At 50.0% G+C, this 21542-nt stretch overlaps 1 protein-coding gene across 8 annotated transcripts in view; it reads right to left on the bottom strand.

Annotated features, from left to right (window-relative positions):
• Positions 1 to 21542, bottom strand: part of LOC144936498 (liprin-alpha-1-like) — a 277198-nt gene that overhangs the window by 72480 nt on the left and 183176 nt on the right. For all 8 annotated transcript variants that reach the window (XM_078863613.1, XM_078863618.1, XM_078863614.1 and 5 more), the window contains 6 exons: positions 16469 to 16570; positions 9520 to 9684; positions 8808 to 8882; positions 4758 to 4874; positions 3284 to 3505; positions 3002 to 3148 (listed from right to left, as the gene is read on the bottom strand). In XM_078863613.1, the coding sequence (XP_078719739.1) occupies positions 3002 to 3148; positions 3284 to 3505; positions 4758 to 4874; positions 8808 to 8882; positions 9520 to 9684; positions 16469 to 16570 (828 nt within the window). The remainder of the gene's footprint in view (positions 1 to 3001; positions 3149 to 3283; positions 3506 to 4757; positions 4875 to 8807; positions 8883 to 9519; positions 9685 to 16468; positions 16571 to 21542) is intronic.

The following is a 21542-nucleotide window of genomic DNA, read 5'->3' on the forward strand; positions in this document are numbered from 1 at the left end:
AATGATCGAGGCACGTGACAGTTGAGTACACCGATGCTTCAAGTACAAAGTGATCAGATGCAATCGCCACCCCAACATTCCCGACAGTAAATATGAAGCCGTGTTCCATCCTACATCTCCAACCGCACACTAAACTCTTAACAGCGACATCTCTAAGCCAGAGGGATAGGCTGCCAGGTGAGCGCAATGAGAAGGCACAGCCCTCCCCCAAGGGGCTCACATTTCTCACCGGTGACCAGGGGGCTACACACAGGACCACACGTCAAGCTGCCGACGGAAATTTTCTTGGTCGGTCATCAGTGAGTGGGCTGAGAACATCAGAAACTTGCCGGACACATACGACCCTCTAGGGCAGCGGCTCTTCTTGACCTGGGGTGCGCGCTGCACCCCCGTGGGAGTGCGCGGGATGCCCTTTCTGGGGATGCGAGACGTGGGCCGTATTTATTTTGAAGATAAATCATCGAAGCACAAATTAAGCACGCGCACGTAAATACAACTACTTTGTTTCATCAAACACTTTGTATGTATTAACATTGGTTCTCAATCGGAAAAAAAATGTACAAAGGGGTGCAAGGCTGCAGTAAAGGTTAAGAACCACTGCTCTAGAGCGAAGAAAGCATTTTTTGTTTACTTGTTCTAGCAGCATGACCTTACGGGCTGAGTAGACCCATAACACTGAGTTTCAATGGCGCAACAATAACAAATACAACAAATGTGCTAAATGTCCATAAATATTGGCACGTAATTATCTGCAAATATTAATATTGGCAAAAAAAAAACCTATCTCTTTTGAGAACTCATCGTCATCATTACTGTTCACCCGGCACTGGTTGTCCAGTGCTATAAGAAAGTCTAAGCATGTCATCGTCATCCCCCGCACTATCCATCTCATGCCTGCACATTGACCGATCTCATCGTTCCGTCGCTGAAGGTGGTCGGTCCTCTTGGGCATGTTCTCTTTGTCTTCCTGCCATTCTTTGACCAGCCTCGTCCATCAGCTACCACCCATTGCAGCGATGTGTTCTGCCAAAGCCACTCACGGTGGCTATGAGATGTTAACCACCTCGCCCTGCATTGCAGGAGGTCGTCGGTTCGATCCCGACCCTGACGCCTCTATATTTCGAGCTTGCATGCTCTCCCCGTGATCACGTAGATATTCCTCTGGGTCCTCCAGTTTTTCCCTCCACATTTAGAATCAACATACTTAATTTGGAGCTTTCGTGACTGCAGGAATTACTCTTTGGTTCTTTCGGTAAAGTCACGTATAATGAGAAAATATTATTTTATTTATTATTTTGTCTTTATACGTAACTTTACCGAAAGAACTAAAGAGTAGAATCAATATGTCGTTTTGAGTATTTGGCTCTGTATACATTTCCACGTAAAAAGCCACTCCGTCGAGCTATCATTGCTGGCCAAGTCGCTTCTATAGCTCAGTGGGCCTTACGTGGTGAAATTTAAAAAAGTAAAAGGTTTTTACAGTTTCTTAGCGGTGAATATGATGTGGCCGATGTGCATTTCTTCTCAAACAGCGTATTAGGTGGTATTCTCCTCTGCTAGGGGTCTTGATCCAAAGTGTAATTTCCACATTTCTATGGTGGGGGCCAGTCTGTCCGCAGAAAAACCACTGCCGACTTCAAATTAAAAGGAACTCATTTTATCTACAACCAGAAGGCTGATGGGACTGAGATAAATTACAGTTGGTCAAAAATACAATCCAGTATCCTGCCACTGTGGAATTTTCTACAGTTTGACACGGGCCCCCTTTAACAGCAATTACGACGATTTGTCCAATGAGCTCGATGCACAAAACGTAAATTTAAACAAAGGAGATTACACCGACACCAAAGACAACGCCACTCAAAAAATCGAATTCCTCCGACAGTTTGCGACGACCCGCTGCACAGCTAAATACAGCATAACTCCTAAAACACCTCGCAAACAGCTCAAAATTAACTAAACTCCGGAACACATCGGACACCCAATAAACGGAGGCTCAAGTTAATTACGCGCAAATCTTCCCCATACCCCAGATTCACTGCTCGCCTGAACGGTCAGCCATTAAAAAATTTCCGCTCTTAATTGCCGAGGTGGCTGCATACGTTCTTGTTAGGAGCGGGCCTTCAAATCAGCAACGCTGCAGACCCACCTGGGCCTGCTGAATTATGAATGAGGCACTGCTTCACTCCGCCTAACCAGACCGATTTCTCCCCCGATGATGCGTCGTGGAGACAGGCCGACGGCAAAAATCTCGCAGCTCTGCTGTTGTCTGCGCAGCTTGTATAACTTCGGCCCCGCCCAATGAGCGAGTTTCATGTAAACAGCACGCGCGCTCTGCAATTCAGCTGCATGCCAAGCTACGGGACTGAAAAAATACAAGCTTGTTATTGATCCTTCCCCTATCCCACAAAAGCTCGTCCGTTTAAAGATGCAGCAGAACTTGTCGTCGAGTCTAAGCAGCATAATTTCATTCAAACGCGTTTTTGTTTATAAACCTCATCAACGCCAGTGGAAGATGGCGGCCTCCACGTGGCCCACTCTGTTAAGCGAGAAATCCCGTCGAGTGCGATCAACGCGGCAACCGAACGTCGATCATCGACCTCCCGGTCTCCACAGCAACAACACAAGCCACGCAGCAGAATGTGACATTGTAGTTGTCGCTCTGCATCTATATCAGCCATACGACAGAAGAAGAAGAACGATGGCAGCTCGTTCGGTGGCTAGGTGGACTATTCCGTTGCTAAAAAATCACGAGCGATGGCTCAAGAAGGCCTTCAAGCAGCAGTAGCTTGATCACGGCCGATGATAACGATCGTGAATCCTCATCGGAACACACTCCGAGGATAATCCATGACGATTCGCGCAAATAAAAGGGGGTCAAGCTATTCGCGCCCAGCGGTCACCGTGTGGCCGGGGTGAGCGAGCAGGTGAGTGGGCGAGCGAGCGAGCGGGTGAGTGGGCGAGCGAGCGAGCGGGCATGTGGGCGGGCGAGCAGGCACACCTGTCTGATCACGGCCTCCTTGTTGGCGAGCTCGTTCTCCAGCTTGTCGTTCAGGTCGTGGAGTGACGTGGCCTCTCGCTGGGCACCCAGGTATCGCTTCTCGAGGGTGGTGATCCGTTCCTCCATGTCCTCCTTCTGGGCCATCGCCTACATCAACCAGCGAGCACGCGCGCACACCGCTCATTGCGTGTTCGGTCAAAGAGTTGAAGGATTCGAACAAATATGCTCAACGTCACCAGGAAAAAGAAAAAAAAGCCGTTTCGTTTCAACGCGGCGCTTCACCTCTCGGATGTCTCGCTGATATCTGGCGTTCCCTTCCTCCGACTTGATGAGGTCCTTGCGTGCCGTGTCCAGGTCTCCCTCGAGCTCGGACACGCGAGACGACAGCGCCACGAGACGGTCCTTCATCTGGCCCAGCTCCAGGTTCTGCCTCTCCAGGGTCTGCTGCAGGTCCAGCACGCGGCTCACCAGGTCCTCCGTCTCCACCGAGCCGTTGGACAGCCGCTGGCGGACGCCCCGACGATGAAAGAAATAACAACAGGGAAGGAAAAAACAAAACCCGTCAACGACAACTATCATCGTCACCGGGCCTCCTCGAACACCCGCCTCATTCGATCGGTAGGCCGATCTGTCACCATGAAATCATGCTGGGAGGCCAGTGCAATAATGCGCTAAGTTCAAGTAGAAGTGTTTAGGGTTCACCTGCTGGATTTGTGGAAGGTTGTCAGAGTAGTCACAGTGATGGTGGCCGGCTGGTTCACAGGTCTATTGCCTTGTAAGCGACGGCACAGCTGAGATGCTGGTTGCATATAAAGCATAAAACTAACCCTTGTTTTATGGATCACATTTTAATTAGAGCTATGAAAACAGGTCGATAAAAAAATATGGGTTTGGTTTGTTTATTAAAGGTGTGGTCAATTTCTCGCCGTTATGGATGGAATCAAAAATTAGACCAGGGCTGCCCAGAAATCTCTAGTCCTTTTGAATTGCTTCCGCAACAAACCTGAGCGGACATAGTGAGTTAAATGCAACATAATACATGGAAATTGTCGACTATATGAAACATTGTGAATAAGTTCAGGAGTGAGATGAACCAGACACTATGTTATCAAGCGTCGCTTGCACAACGAGTGGTGAAACAATTAAAATGTTTCCCCTGCGGTTAACGATAAAGAATTGGCTCAATCTTGATTTGAAGCTTCCGTGACTGCAGGAATTCATATTCTTTGGGTCTTTTTGGAAAGTCACATGGATAGGTTCAAAGAAAAAGAAAAAATAACAAAAAACTACGACGTTTCGATCACAACACAAGCGATCGTCATCAGGAGGAAAAAAGAGGGGGAAAGCTGCTGAGGCAGACTGGTTTAAAGGCTTAAAATGGGTGTAGCCCCAAAGAATATTTAGTTTACTACAGCCGACCCGATGGGTGCGACAGTAACTCACACGTGCTGTAAGAGTAACACTCATGGGACCTCCCTTGCCAGTATCAAAGTAAAATAATAGGTTTTACCCTTTCTTTATGCTGTTCGCCTTTTTGGCGTCCTCTGGTATAACAATGTCTGAGACGAGGCTCTAAAGAAAGCCGTCTCTGGTGTGGACCAATCAGTTCCATGCATGCTCGGTCAGACTGCGTGTCGATTGTTCGGCATGCTCGTGGCCTCTCACAGTGACAGCAAGGGACGCGAGGTGTGTGTGTGGACGACTGTGTGTCCACGTGTATTAGCCTGCCAAAGGGTTCAACGAAAGTCCCCTTCACCTTTCCGGGCCCTCTCTGCTCGCCCTCCGGCTGCTTCTGCTGTTCCGTGTCCTCGGCTCCATCCCCTGAGCCCATCCGCGGCTGAGACAACGCCGCCTGCTCCCTCAGCACGGACAGCTACCAGCAGGCACGAGGGACGGCAGCAGTGAACAACAGAGAAAAAACATCTCCCCCCCCCCGCCGTATAGCTGCAACAGACTGTCGGGGCAAGTGCCGTTAGCGAGCGGCACCGATAGAGGTCGGCACAACACACGATGGGGTGGGTGGCCAGCACCACACTCGGGCCGCCTGTGTCTCCCGTGCGGCCATGGTTACGCACCGTTCCAGGTACTCATTGGAGGGTCAGTCGACCGAGGGGAGGCCTGGGACTGGTTCAGATAATTGTCGTAGGTGTTGGCCTTGAGCGGTACTTGAACTTGTTTCGCCAAGTTCGTAACTGCTTTTTGTGTTCAGATTGTTGTCATTTCCCCGCACCCCCCGATTAACACGGTTGGCTATACGTACGGTGCAAAGGAAGTTCAACATACACACGTACATATGTCGTGCAGCGCGCTAACCGCCGCACCACCACTCCCCGCGGTGACAACACGCACACGCACGCACACGTTAGTGCGAGGACGTCCTTTGTTTAATGGGGCGAGCGAGGACACCCCGAGGTTCATTCACCTCCTCTGCTGGTGAGGCGTGGAGTCGCCGGAGCTAAATAAGGAAAGTTATTATCACGACCGGACAAGAACATTGGCACAGTGGCCACAGCGCAACACGCTACGAACCCAGCGAACCCCCCCCCCCCCCCCCCGAGTTGGATGTCCGTGCACGGCTAACGTCAGTAGCTGAGATGGTCCCGCGAGGTTCCTCCCTCGAATTTGGTCGCAGCAGGCTTCAGGGAGGAAGGTGAAGGCCACCGCCCCCTCCACCCCCCAAGAGGCGTGGGTTCAGACATCGCTCGCCACCGATGTCGGCCGTGGCCGGGATATAAACCGCAGGGTTTGCCAGGTGACAACACGGAGCAGCGTTGCGAACCATCGTTCCGATAGGGCGATGGTTATTTTCGCCATACGGCAACGACAGTAAACCGACGGTGGTGGAATCACCGTGGTGAAGTGCTGGACGCCGATATATACTGCGATATATATATAAAAAACTTTTGCTTGTTGAAGAATAAATAACAAGCAAGCTCAGATAAATGTATGTAAGCGGCTACATTTTGTATCTGCCCATACCAATCACCCGCCAAGTCGGTGTCCCTCCGGTGCACAAAACTGGCTGCCGATTTGTTGTGCAAAACACGCGCCCAAGCATCCTCCTCAGAAACGAACTGCCACAGCACAACGAGTTTCACCGGTCAAACAGTTTTGATCAAAAAAAGTGGCCCTAAAAAGCACGCGTTTATATTACGCTGTTGGCTGTAATCCAGCGCTGTTGGTGGTTCACAGGACAAATGCTGTGACACTCCCTCCCAGTAAACTCTGAAATGCCATTCACTGGCTCGCCAGCAGACGGCAGTACAGCAGTTGGACTAATCGCCACCTGTTTCCATCGCTACGGGGAATACAGCGTTGCGCGAGGGGGATGTTTTTTTTTCTCCGTGTGCTCCGATTTCCTCCCGCGTTGTACGATAACCACAACTCGTCGCTAATTTACTTAAAACATATGTAAAAATATAAACCGCAATGCAGTAGGGACCCTCCTCAAGGGTCCTGCAACCCAGTGTGGCTTTCTGAATAAATAAGTAAATTCAATGTGGCCTATGAAACCCGTAGCACTGAATGAAAATTAAACACAGGCATAATACGGGTGAGCCTATAATGAAGTAATACATTAAAAATATACTTTAGTTATCACTTTAGTTACCTGATCACCTATATTATACTGACAGCTTTATGGTAGACCATCTGTCGAAAAACTTCAAATCGGCAATATTAGAAACCCCACACAAACGTTCGTCAGGGAATTGCATCAAACCAATTGAATACAAATTTAAGCATTTGCTGCCCTTTAATGCATTCCGTACCCTCTACAAATATCACAAAACCCGCTTCGAGAAAGAACGCAGGTACATGTGGCAGCAAAAACGGATACGGCACGTAATTTTTTTCTCATCACTTTTTTCTCTTTCTTCAGGGTTGATCGACAGCACGCACACTTTGGGCGAACATGACCCCGGGGGGTGTAAAATCCAAAGCACGAGCCATCGTGGGGTTTGTTTTGTCCTTTTCTCCAGCCTTTTAGGAAACGCGTGGATTCAAGATGGGTTTTCTAAGAACCCATTCTCGGTGCGTGGAAGGCAGGCCACCAGCTCCAATGCACCTCGGTGGCCCCACACCACAGCGGGTGCTCGGAGAAAAAGGGCTCGGTTCATGACCGCGACGCGTGACTCGCTGGGAAACTTGCCTTGTGAGGGGAGGGCAGGTGGGGTGGGCGCGCTGCACACGAATCAATGCGGTTCTGATGTTTTAGGCCAAGTCAATGCGCAGGAGGGGCCAACGGAGGACGCTGCAAATTGTCGCGATGGAAATTTAAACCTTGGGAGGCTGCAATCTGCTCAAGATCACCGGGACAGACAAGGCGGCGTGTCTTTGTATACAGGATCCACCCGCCCCCTCCCTCCCCCGCCCCCGGCGCGCGTGCCTCCACCCGTCGGTATTCGTGGCACAAGTAATTTCCTCGTATATTAGCGGTAAAAGGTCTTATCTTAAGCCACATACTCCAAGGTCACCACGAAATCCCCTATCTCTGCAGCTGCATCAAATTATAACGGCACCACAAACACGGGGCGGGGGGGGGGTCTTCGTTTGTATTCTAATCTGATCCCCGCTTTCTGTATTCTGATTATTATTTTTTACGCACGTTTATTTTAGAAACCATATGCATTTTACTTTCATTGAAGCCATCAAAACCTCGGCTTCGCCAACCACTCGCGTGTGTCCCTGTATACTCTGAATGAAGTATATACGCAGCTGAAGAATATACGTGGCCATTATCGTTCGCACGTTGAAGCGCTAAAACACCCTCTGAACTTTTCAATGCGTTTCATGAACGAAGGCGTCGCTTTTCCCCCCCAAGCCGAGTTGTTGATTACAAGAAGATGGCACAAAATCGCCCCACTTTGTCCCAATCTCAGTCTGGTCGCCTCGGCAACCGAACAACAGAGAGTTCAAAGCGACAAAAGTTTCACACAAAATGGAAAATGTAATTTCGCTCGGGCCGTGCAGTGGGGATGGAATCGTCGAGCGACTTGGGAGAGCGTTTTTTTTCGCCGGCCACAAAATCTCTCGCTCCGCATTAAAATCGCGTTCGTTAACCACAATGCGCGTGTCACCCTAACAGCGCATTAGCCGAACGCATCGGTGAAATACGCGCCGTCATATGTGGCAAGACAACATTTTGAAATGCGCGCAATGCATTTCCGTCGCGTTGTCAATTGCTGCGCCAAGGCTTATATCATCTCACAGATAGCACAAGAGAGGTGTGTTGTTGCCATTCTGAGATTCCCTTTCCCGGGGCGTACGTTGCGTGCATGTTTTCCGCCCTGCAAATACGACTCCGCAGATGAACCCCCCCCCCCCCCTTCGTTTTAATACGTACAAGGCGTCTGCTTTTTTGCCTGCTGAAATGTACGTTCGCGCGAAACAAACGGACGACGCTTTTCTGTTATTGCAGGATCTGCGCGGTTTGTGAAGGAAGGAATCGCCAAGGTAACCGCGACTGACTTGAGGGGCGGGGGGGGGGAATGGGTCGAGATAGTGACGCCAAAAATGTCGCCTGTTATCGCCGAATGCTAATGCGTATTTACAGACCTCGACACTGGCTTGCCGTGCACCCTTAATGCAGAAACAAAAAACGCAAACGCGGCAGAAGATAAGGCACATTTCGCGGGCACGACGGCCAAAACATTTTCACGTGAGCCACAAACGCGGCACCGAAATGAAATTGTCCGGCCGATCACAAAAACAAAGTGAGATTTCCGTTCGGCCTTAGCAGCAAGACAAAAAGAAAGGCAGCGTTGCGGTGTCGCGTCGAGATGTATTTCGCTTCGCGGAGTCGGACCTCTTGGTTTGCCGAGGTGAGTTCTTGCTCGAGGGTTGCCACTCTCTCCAGGGCGACTCTCAGCCTTTCCCGAACCTAGAGCACAGTAGTAACACAACTCGGTCAAGAGAAATGGCTGCGTGACGACATTGCTTCATTGAAACAAGGTACTCTCTCAAAGATTAACTTCGTGGCCCATGAGTAAGAGCGCAAAGATTTATCTTTGGCCACAACACAGACTGCTGGAACAAATGCTGTGAGCGAGTAGCACCTGTGAAAGTCGGCACGGTACACGACTGTGTGTTGCGGCCAGTATCACGCACGGCCGCCTTTGACTCGCCAGTGTTTCACGTGTAGAGGAGTATCGTGAGTAACCAATGAGGGGGGGGGGAAGCAGCAGTAAAAGCCAAGACAAAAATCCCCCCCCGTGGAGCCTTAACAAACCATTTGGGCAGTGCTATTGGCGAGCAGCACCTTTGAAGGCCGGCACGGCAAGATGTTAACTACCTCGCCAGGTATACAGGAGGTTGTGGGTTCGAATCGAACTCCGACGCCTGTATATTTGGGGTTTGCATGTTCTCCCCGTGGTCATGTGGATTTTTCTGCGGGTCTTCCAGTTTTACCCTCAGCAAAATTGTTAGTTCGTAGTTTATAGTGGCCAGCACCGTGAGCAGACACGCACACACGCATCGCGTCGTCGCAGGGTTAAACGTGACTCGTGCGGGCGCCCCACCTTCTCGTCCAGCGCCTTGTGGTGCTCGAAGAGCGACTTGAGGGCCTTGAGCACCTCCACCTCGCTGGAGACGCCGGACGACGACTGCGCCTGCCGCTTCACCACCGTCATGCGCAGCGAGCGCTCGTGCCGCGACACCAGGCACTCCAGGTGCTCCAGCAGCAGCTGCCAGCGCGCGGGGGGAGGGGTGGGGGGGTTAGAGGTGCGGACACGGAGGACGCTTTTAGCGCTCGCGTTTTTTTTTTACGTTTGTCACACGTCTCGGTGCACGCAATCTTGTCACGAAATATATGTCTTGCGTGTTCCCCGAGTGGTTCTCGTTTCTTGACGCATATTACAAAAGATGTCTCTTACTCTGCGGAGCCACACGGACTACCGGGACTTGTCGTACCCAGCACACCAGGCTCGTGAATTTGCAAGAGAAATCGCCTCTGCAAGGCAAGTCAAAGTGCGTCGATCCCCATTTTCACTGGCGGCGCCCAGTATTGTAAATGACACCTTCCCATGGCGGGGGCCAATCTCTTTCAGAGGATGACCAATGTTTGACTTCCCACGAAGTTTTAATCATTTTCAGTGACTCCCATATGGACAGTGAGTCGATTGGAAACTTGTGAGTGGGCACTTGCACCTCTCCTAAGACGGACGGATGGTCAGTGAGGAAGAGAAGGCCAAATACTCCCGAGAGAGACACGCTCTGGAGCTCCCTTGCATGGAGGCCCGTCTGCCAGCAGTGGCATGAGCGAGAAATTGCAGTGCTGCACCTTCATATTTTATACTTAGGCAAAATTAACTTCATTCCATGCGATAAGAAGCAGTTTGATATGTTATCACTCTAACCCAGCTATCTCCTCTAACCCAGCTTAAATATACGCTGCCAAGCTTGGTGGTGTTCATTCAGACGCTGTCTTTCCGACAGACATGTTCTTCACCTGAGGACGGCTGCTTGAGTTGTGGCCGAAACGTCGTGAGAATTGTATTTTATTATGTTTAATTTTATTATTTTATTATTTCCCTTCTACGTAACTTTACCGAAAGAACCAAGAAGATGTTATCAACTGGTTATTTTAATTGTTTGTCAGTGGTGTTGTACTTGGGTAGGAATTGCACGCCTACAGATGCGCTTCTTTATGAACTGCTTTTTGTGTTTAGTTTATTGTCCTTCCCTCACACCACTCATTAGCACATTTGACTACGTTAGGTGCGAAAGAAATTCAACAAAGATGCATACAGGTGTAGTGGTGATACGCGCTGGGTGTATACGTCGTGTGCCAGCGCGTATGTACGGGTGTGTGTGTGGTGACGCGCGCTGACGGGGAGGAGCAGGCGTCAGTGCGCGGGTGGGGGTAGTGCTGCTGATTGGCTGTGTGCCGGTGACGTGCTGAGAGGGAGTGATCGGGTGGCAGCGCGGTGTGATTGGTCGGGGAGTGGAAACACGCGCTGGGCGAAAACGGATCGTGGAGATAGCGCGTGGTGATTGGGTAACTGAGGAGCGGTGCCGACGTTGAGGTCCGCATCCGCTCCGTCTCCCGGGAGGAAGAGATATATAAGGTGATGCACAGAGGAGTAGGGGGCAGAAGTGGAACCATCTAAGAATGAAGACGAAGGTGCAGAGATAGAGCCCGGAGAGGAGAGTAATGGAGAGTAGAGGAGAGTAAGGTGTAAGTGTGTAGCCAGAGAGAGAGAACGGTCTACACGAGCTGAGTAATGTATAGTGTGTAGCCAGAGAGAGAGAAAGGTCTACACGAGCTGAGTAATGTATAGTGTGTAGCCAGAGAGAGAGAAAGGTCTACACGAGCTGAGTAATGTATAGTGTGTAGCCAGAGAGAGAGAAAGGTCTACACGAGCTGAGCGATGTATAGTGTGTAGCCAGGGAGAGAGAAAGGTCTACACGAGCCGAGTATGCATACGGTGTAGCCAGAGAGAGAGAAAGGTCTACACGAGCCGAGTATGCATACGGTGTAGCCAGAGAGAGATGTAAGGTCTACACGTGACGAGTGAAGAGTGTAGCAGAGTCTACACGAGACGAGAGAAGAGTGTAGCCGAGGCGCGGAGTCTACACGAGGCACAGAGAGCCAGCAGCACAGAATCTACGAGAGTCAAGAGAAGCGTAGGGCGGAGAGAAGAGGTCACGAGTTGTACCGTTGTATGGTGACCGCATTGTGAAGAAGAGAGGCCACGCGTTGTATCGTTACAAGTCAAGATTTAATAAAAGAAGTGTGTTCCCGTCAAGGAGTTTCCTGCCGTCATTTTCCAATACTTCACACGAAAGAAGTAAAAAAAAACATAATACATACGTAACATCGTCTATTTTTCCAAGTTCATGTAACATAAACCAAAAGAACCGATTCTCGCCCTTCATAAGTGAAGACCTTCCCACGTCGCATTGGGCACGGCGGTTTTTTGACCATACTTCTCCACTTTGGTCAGTGCAGGTTGGTGGAGGGCAGGCCCAGGACAGGCCGAGCCATCACTCGTCGCTGTTCTTAACCACGGCCGAGAATCGAATCAGGCCGGCGGGTTCACAGTGCAGAGTAATACTTACCCCGCTTGCACCTCCGCTGCCAAAGCCACACACGTATATACACACATATATATACAAAGATTCTCCGTATAGCCTTAACAGACTGTAGGGGCAAGTGCTGTTAGCGAGCACCTATGAAGGCCGGAACAGTACACGACGGGGTGGGTGGCCAGCACCACGCCCGACCGCCTTTGTCTCCCCATGGGCGATGTTTACACACCGCACCAGGTACTCATTAAAGGCTGAGGACTGGTTCAGATAATCGTCACTGGTGTTGGCCGTGAGCGGGTATCGAACCCGTGTCTCCGGGTTCATAGCGCAGCGCGCTAACCGCTACACTACCGCTCCCCATATACACACACATATATACACACACACATATATACACACATATACACGCACATATATACACACACACATATATACACACACATATACACACCGTGGCATTGTTTTAATTCAAGAAACAGCGCACTCAAGTCGTGAGCCACTTTACATTACGGGGGCTTGGGGGGGGGGGTGCGAAAAGACGGACAAACACACGAGACGTATTCTTCCCACGTAGAGAGCGACACGTTGTTATTTGCGCAGCCAAGCGGTTAAGAGAAGCGAGGAAAATCCTCGGGGGGGGGGGGGTTAAACTCTGTTGAAGCACGTAACAAATGACTGTGAACAGAAATAAGATGCGCCGCACACATCGCCGATTTGCGGAGGTGTGAGCTAAATGGATCCGACAGGCAAGACTGCGATCCGCGAGAAACAAAACAGATTTCATAATTTACAACGTTCCGCTTTGATTTGGCTAAATAATGCATGGGCCACTGGTCCATAGTCACTTAGAGCCCATCAGCAGAGCCCTTGATTTCAATCATTGGAGCTTGAAATCAGTTTTTTTTGCTCCGCCTAACCCAGAGGGCCTGTTTACATCGCGAGTTCTCCCCAGGGTAGAAGAACGTCTCCAACAAGAGTGGCGCGCGGCTCTGCCTGTGGAGCGTCACAAAATACGTGGCGCGATCCAACAAAGTTCTGTCGCCAACAACAAGAAGTAATTAACGCAGACGCTGCAAGCGTGAGTTAACCCGAGCCGACGTCATCCGCGGAAACGGGCGCAGCGTTGTTTCGCGGCGCCCTTCAAGCAAGTGCACGATGCTCCCGCACCCGTGCGTGTGCGTGCGCGTGTGTGTGGTGGGGAGCGATAAGTGTAGCGGTTAGCGCGCTGCGCTACGAACCCAGCGACCCGAGTTCGATTCCCGCTCACGGCCAACACCAATAACGATTATCTGAACTGGTCCTGGGCCTCCCCTAGGTCGACAGCCTCAAATGAGTACCTGGTGCGGTGTGTAAACATCACCACTAGGGAGACAAAGGCAGTCGGGTGTGGTGCTGGCCACCCACCCCTTCGTTGTACCGTTGCGGCCTTCATAGGTGCTTGCTAACAGCACTTGCCCCTACAGTCTGTTAAGGCTATATGGGGGATCTTTGTCTTTGTACGCGTGCGTGCGTGCGTGCGTGCGAACGATCTGTTATGCAAGCACCGTGCGCAGAATTGTTAAATCGAAAGGGGAGGGGGGGGAGGGGCAATAATTAGAGGCAGAGGATTGACACTTCGGATGAATTAGTGGTACTTTTTTCAAGGTGGTTGTTTATTTTTTATCATTCAACTAATTAATTAATGCCGCGGTCAAATCACGACGCGTGTGATTGTAACAAAAATCGTGTTTCCTGCTTAAACATGCATCGAAGTGGTGCCCTTCTCCTGTTTGCAGCCTTGAGCCAATGTTGGGAATTCCACATTCCTATGATTGGGGGGGGGGGGGTCAGTCTATCCATAGGACATCCACTGTTGACATCCCAACAAAGTGGTTCTCATTTTAGTGATCCTGAGGGGATCATAGGACGAGTCAAGCCCTCCCACCTGGCCCGACCTGCCGCCCCCAACCAGGGTTTGAACTCGTAACCTTTCCATTGCGAGCCCCTCCTCGCTCAAGCGCTGAGCAACCTTGTCGGCCGTGTTTTATAACGCAACGCTACGAGCTGCTGGGGGTCACTAATCTGTTATTTTTCTCCACAGAATACACGGTCGAATGAATCTAAATGGGAGCGTGGAGTGCTGCTGGTGGTGCCGCGGTTAGCCCATTGCACTTGGAAGCTGGCGTCCTGAATTGGAATTCTGGCCACAGCCAGCAGTCCTGAACCCTGTGCTGCCCCCCCCCCCACACTGCCCGGTGTGGTGGGGCATAGCCAAGCAACGTCTAGGGACTACGGTGTGGACAGACCTTCATCTGGCAGCAACATTAGCAAAGTGTCTAAAGATAATGACTCTTTTATAATAGACTAGCTTTACTAGCCGGCTTCGCCCGGGACTTGGATTCTTGTCTTGGATTAATACAGGGCCTAGGCGGAGGGTGGGGGGGGTGACGTCAACAGGCACACTGCGTGACGTCAGCAGGCACACTGCGTGACGTCATCAGGCACACTGTGTGACGTCATCAGGCACACTGCGTGACGTCAGCATGCACACTGCGTGACGTCATCAGGCACACTGCGTGACGTCATCAGGCACACTGCGTGACGCTGCCGCATGCGGGTGACATCACAGATGTGACGTCGCTGCTCACTTGCCGTGCAAAATGTATCCATTATTGCGCCCCCCCCACCCCCCAAAACACAAAAGTCTATTTTTATACTTTTGAATTGTGTACAGTCTGGAAGCTACCCACAGGCCAAATTTCAAGGTTGTTGCATGTTGGGAAGTATGCTAAACATTTCGAACAGACACACACATTCACAAATTTCCCTTTTATATATATAGATAAATATAGAGTGAATGAATTGGCAGCAGTGTACTCGCACAGGCATTACTCAATGGATGTAATGTGGGGACAGGCATCTACATCGATGAAGAGATACATTCTTAGAAAGAAAGGCTGCAAGAGGAGAATGGACTGAGTCGTGTGATATGTGAACTGTCTATATTTGTAATTTATAACTTCAAAATAACTCTCTTTTCGTCGTCGCTGGAAAAAGATAAATCATACGCCCAAGTACATTCCGTTTTAAATAATGCATCCAGTGTGAACTGCAATTACCGTATGTATTCACCGAAGCAAATGAGATTTCAGATGGAGCAAATTATGTGCGTGTTTATTTTGCTGACATCATCATTGCTACAGATTCATGACACTGTGAGGGTCTATGCTAATAGGTTTTTTTTTCTCCTGCTAAAGTACACCCCCACTCACACCAACATTGAAAAGCAAAAAAAATACACGCAACACACCCGTCCATAACACTGCCATAGAAAGAAACTGTCTATATGACAATGCCCCTTCTTGACAGCACACAGAACATCTATTGGCCAAAACAGCTTAGGTTATTCTTTAATCTTATAACGGCAGTACGATTGACGAAAGCGTCAAGTTTTATTTTGTTATTTGTGCTTGTGTACCGCTGCCAACGCAGCAGCAACAGCAGTAACATCTCATAATTTGTTTAATAGCAAAGAGTGGACTAAATGTTTGATCTCTGAGTGTACGTATGTTGAATGTCTTTCGCATCGTACGTAGCCAACCGTGCTAATCGGAGGTGCGGGGGAAGGACAACGAACGATGATGAATTGACGAGACTCAGACTACGCACCTCCGCTAAGCTCGGTTGGCTACGTACGGTGCGAAAACAGCTCAACATACACGCCAATTAAATACAACATTCCCGACGACACAAACCATGGGTGGTGGAGTAGCCATGCACACACGCGTACTAAGATGAAGCACCACGGTCAGTTGACAAAGCTCCCCGTATAGCCTGAACAGACTGTTGGGGCAAGTGCCGCTAGCCAGCACCTACGAAGGCCGGAACGGTACACGAGGGGGTGGATGGCCAGCACCACGCCAGGACCGCCTTTGTCTCCCCAGTGGTGATGATTTTTCCACTCTGCACCAGATACTCATTTGAGGCCGGGTCGACCTAGGGGAGGCCCAGGACGGGCTCAGATAATCGTCACTGGCGTTGGCCGTGAGCGGGAATCGAACCCGGGGTCGCCAGGGTTCGTAGCGCGATGCGCTCACCGTTGCACCACCGCTCCCCACAACGGTCGGTTGAACACGTGCGTTGACTCACGTCGACGTCGATTTTCTCCTCCCCCAACCCCCTCTGGCCACACCTGTGGGCCAGAGGTCGCAACCGGGTACCCGATACCCGTACCCTTCCCGATACCCGGCTACCCGTACACGGCCGGGTACGGGTAGCCGTTTGCGACCCTGGTGCGGCCGGGTACGGGTAGGCCGTGAGTCACTGGTGAGTAACCGTTTGTCACTCATTTCGGGTAGGGTACGGGTAGGGAACCCTGGTGCGGCCGGGTACGGGTACGGGTAAGGAATCAAAACCCGTTTGCGACCTCTGCTGTGGGCTGCGGTCTCTGGCGCTCACCCGGGTGTTGTTGCGTTCGGCCTTGAGCTCCGACACCTCCTCTTCCTTCTCCAGAAGCTGCTCGCGGCAGGCATTGAGCTCCTTGGTGAGGGCGGCGAACTCCTGCGGGGCGACACGCGGCGACGGAGCCGTTAGCGCGAGGGGCAAAAAGTCGAGGGGGGGCTATTGCTCCCCACCCCCACCCCCCACCACCCCCCGTGGTCGCGGGCAGCACGGGGCACGCTTAACCACCGCGGTGCGAACGAGAATCACCCCGACGTTCAACAACGCACGAAAACCACGCGAGCTCGCGGGCGAAACTGGAAAATGTTTTTACGACGCAGATTCGTCGCGTTGGGCGACGCTCGTCTCCGTCGGTCGCCACGGGCCAGTGGGAGAAATTCCACATTCCTATGGCGGGGGCCCAATTCTTTTGTCAGAGGATAACCACCGCCGGCCAGGTTTGTAAAGAGGCCGTTTCACGTGCGGCTTCGTTTTGAATCGTCCGAAAGTTGTGCGGGGAAGTCTTACGTCGTACATTTTTTCGTCAGTTCTCCTGCGGGCGAAGCGGTGACACAGCGGAAATCCACGCTAACCAGCGTGGTGAAGTATGGTCAAACAACCCCTCATGACTGATGACAGTGCATGGGGGGGGCCTTCATCTAGCAGTGGAACAACCAACAAAGGGCTGCAAATTATTATGATGATCATAGTAATTATCACAATTATACTCTACCTACCCTGGCACGGCCGTTCACGTAGTGAATTCTAAAGACGATGCCGTCAACAACGTGCGTTGCGAGATGACTTGTTTTTGCACACCCGCGGCAGGACAATTAGGCAGCTAGTCAGCATGACAAGCGACAGATCGTTGAACGTCCGATGAGGGAACGAGGGGAATTTCAGTGCAGGGTGGCTTACGCCTTGGCTGGCATTGCTGCAGCCAGCGGTGTGACGGACGTGCCTCATTAGGCAAGATCTTGCGGCGTTTTTATTGATGCCAATAATCTGTAGACAATTAATGGTTTGACAGAACAAAATCAGATTTCGGTTCCGATAGCCGTGTAATGTGGGGGGTGTGGAGGGGGGTGGCGGGAGATGGGAACAGTGGCACAGCAGTTAAGCTCACAGAGTTATGAACCTGGAAACCTGAGTTCAATTCCTAGCCACGGTTAACATCGGTGGCGAGCGATGCCGAAACCATTCATGGGCCCCTCTTGACCAACGCCAAGTTGGCCTGGTAACTTTAATCTACATTGTCTAATGGTTGTTATTGTTTGACTTGCATCCCACTGGGATTTTTGCACACAGCATTGAAATGCGGTGTTTTTTCTGGAAGGCTTTGCTGTTTTTTTCCAGGATTTTTCTGTTGCGTGTAGTCACTTTAAGATGTTTCTTGTTCATGTTTTGTTGCGGTTGCACCCGAGTCAAGAGCCGCGTGGCTCACAGGGTTATACCTAACGAATGAAACTGAAACTGATACGCTGCGTGGGACCAGCGTGGCGAAGTGTGCTCAATCAACTCCCATGAGCGACAAGATGCGGGAAGGCCTTCGCACGACAGTGAATTGACAAGGGTCTGCGAGCAACTTTAACCGATGAAACGTTTGCCGAGACCGTATTTTTTCCACACACTCTCGAAACGTTTCCCGTGCCAAGCCCAAGTGTTGGAGGCAACTGTGTAACAGCTGCAAAAAGTTGGGCACTCGCAGTCGAGTCCAATCATTGCACCTTCCACGGCGCTAATGAATCGTGACACGAGGTGGAATATCGTGGAGGGTATTTAAATTTGCAATCTAAAATGTGTTTCCGCTATTGTAACGCCTCCGCTGCCCCCCTCCCTTCCTCACCTTAGAGCAGTTTACAAGTAAGCAACCGTTCAGTGCGGAGAAAAAATTACATTTCGCTGTGCTTCTGCAGTGTCCATCGAAGGGGTCATCGTCTGACGACGTTGTGCAATGGCGGTAAGTGACCATTAAGAGCAAATGTTCAGAAGGAAAGCAAATTGGGGAATGTCATTATTTTAATAGTAATTCCTATTGGTGGAAAGATGTTGAAGCCAAAAAGGCAAGGAAATTGGACACACCTTCCCATCAAGTTATGGTAGATATTGCAATCCTAAGTAATTTTCCAACCAATGCTTCATCATATGTATAAAGTATGGACAGTACTGGTAATTGAGTAAATAGTCGACACCTACCCCGAACCACCAGATTGCCTGCTTATTTAAAATATCAAATTGCAATCAAATTGACATGTATTAGGACTAGGCTGAACAATATCTCAATTAACTCTCCAGTACCGACATGTGACCGGTTTTTGATTCAGTCATTCAAAGGCTCTTAATTGCAATCTTTACATGCTAAGCTCTTTTAATCACGACACTGTTAAGTTTAACACCCTTCGTAGTTCCACCACTGCGATAACCAGTGAATACTTCTCATCACGCCTACCACTAAACAGCACACGCAGACTCCTACTTTACTCTCACTGGTAAATGTCAGAGCAACGTCACCACATTATGAAACTCGAAGTGGCATGCCAACCAAATGAACGCAGGGCAGTGGTCATCACCTGTTTAGTGTGAATTCCACATTGCTATGGCAGGGGCGAGTTTAACCATTCGACAACTCCTGCTCATTTCCTAAAAAAGTCGGACTTGTTTTGATTGGCCCTGGAGAAATGACAAACTGCTGTTGTTGCAGTTGTTGTTGTTGTCGGTCTGTAATTTCCCACTGAGGGGCAGAGGCCTCATCCATCTAATTCCAGTCCTTCCTTTCCTTAGCTGTTCCTGTCCAGTGGTGGCCTCCGGTCCTGTTTCTTGCCCGAACTAACCACTGCCATCACGTGCCTCGTAGAGGCGTAACATTGCATTTGGTCGCTTGATTGATATGAATTTGTAAGCTCGAGACGCATGCATTTGTAAGAATCGATTATTTAAATGCATACTCGTGACCCTACGGGCCACCACCGGTGGCTGCTACACTGACCAACAACCCCGAGCGGAATGTTAACTCGCCGCAGCCTTGTAACCATAAATTGCACCCTCCAGCCACGGCACCGCCACCCAACCGGACCAAGAAAAAAAAACAACGTTCGGTGTACGAGACTTGTCCTTAATATGCATTACGCCCACACAATAGGACGCGTGGCAAACGGTGGCACTCGTGCGGAGCGAACGTTCTTCCCACGAAACCACAACGCGACGGCGAGCGCTGTGCGCAATGGAACCTGTGACTGTGGATGCAGACTGAATACTGGTCGCAGGGCACAAAGGGCAGATGCGACAGTGAAGACGTTCTCGCCTGAAAGCGTACGCACGCACCGATGTTTTAACGTGCCGAAAAAAAGCACTGACCACGTGCGTTTCATGTCAGTAAACATGTGGCTGTCCATCAGAATAAAACACATTACGTCAGACGCTGTCACACCACAAAACATATTCCACACACACCTCCAGGCAATGTAAAATGCATTGCAGATAATGTCCCTTCATGCGCACGAGGCACCCCGTTAAACATTATTAGGAAATACAAATGTGTCGTATTAATCATGAGAGGCGTTAACTTTCCCTTTGACTTTTTCGCTCAATAAATGTTTATTATCAGACGCTTTATTCCTCTGGCTTATTTCCCCAGTGTGGTCGACACAACAGTAATCTCAGAAAAAAAGAACTAACCATGAACACCATGGCTCCTTCATTGGATTTATTATTCACGTTTCAGATGCCTGGCAAAGATATTGAGACATTGTGTGTGTGTGTGCACGTGTATATGCATGAAGCAGTGGCAGTAGGGAGCGGTGGTGAATCGGTTAGCGCGCTGCGCTACAAACCCAGCAGCCCGAGTTCGATTCCCGCTCACGGCCAACACCAATGACAATTGTCTGAACTGGTCCTGGGTCTCCCCTAGGTCGACTCAGCCTCAAATGAGTACCTGGTTCGATGCGTAAATATCTCCACTAGGGAGACAAAGGCGGCTGGGCGTGGGTGCTGGCCACCCACCCCCTCGTGTGCCGTGCGGGCCTTCGTAGGTGCTCGCTAACAGCCCTTGCCCCAACAGTCTGGTAAGGTTATACGGGGGATATTTGTCTTTGTGGAGCAATAGGAGCGGTGGCACAGCGGTTAGCGCACCGTGCTACGTACCCGGCGAACCGAGTTTGAATCCTGCTCATGGACAACATCGAATGCATGGACCGGTCCTGTACCTCCCATAGGTCGACTCAGCCTTAACTGAGTGCCTGATGTGGTGTGTCAACATCAGCACTGCGGAGATAAAGGCAGGCGGGAATGGTTCTTGCCATTCACCCCCTCGGGTGCCGTATTGGCCTTCATCGGTGCTCGCTAACAGCACTTGCCCCAACAACCTGTGTAAGCTAGAAGGGGGGATCTTTGTCTATTTTAAGATGTAACAGTTTTTACCCATCGTCTTAGAAATTCTACCACCGCAAGGTGCATGCATTCATGAATAACACACGTCTTGTTCTTTTTATATTATCATCTTCGTTGTCAGCCATGATCAATCCACACTGCCAGTTGAAAGCCTCCAACCACAAGCCGCCACCACCACCACCTCGCACAATCGTTTTTTTTTGTATAAAAAATAAACACGTCTATATTTTTCGATTTAAAGCTTTCGTGACTGCAGGGATTTATCTTCTTGGTTCTTTCGGTAAAGTCACGTAGAAGGGAAATAATAAAATAATAAAATAATGAAAATACAAATAATAAAATATTTCTTAAGAATTGTTTTTATTATAACATAATAAAAATAAAACATAATAAAATAATTCTTGAGAATTATAATTCTTGACAATTGTTTTATTATGTTTTATTTTTATTATTTATTATTTCCCTTCTACGTGACTTTACCGAAAGAACCAAGAAGACGTCTATATTTATAAATCTCTATCGGTGAGGTCCAGCAGCATCTCACGCGGCTTGCTTGGTAATTTGCAGACAATGCCAAAGCGTCAGTGATCTTCGTCCTTTACTATTAGCACTAAACGGTGTCTGCTGTGATGCAGCGAAGGACCCGTGAGTTGTTGATTCGTGAATGTATTTATGGATCAACTTCTTTCGCACCTTACGTAGCCGA

This window comes from Lampetra fluviatilis, chromosome 16 (genome assembly GCF_964198595.1).
Source record: "Lampetra fluviatilis chromosome 16, kcLamFluv1.1, whole genome shotgun sequence".
Taxonomy (NCBI): domain Eukaryota; kingdom Metazoa; phylum Chordata; class Hyperoartia; order Petromyzontiformes; family Petromyzontidae; genus Lampetra; species Lampetra fluviatilis.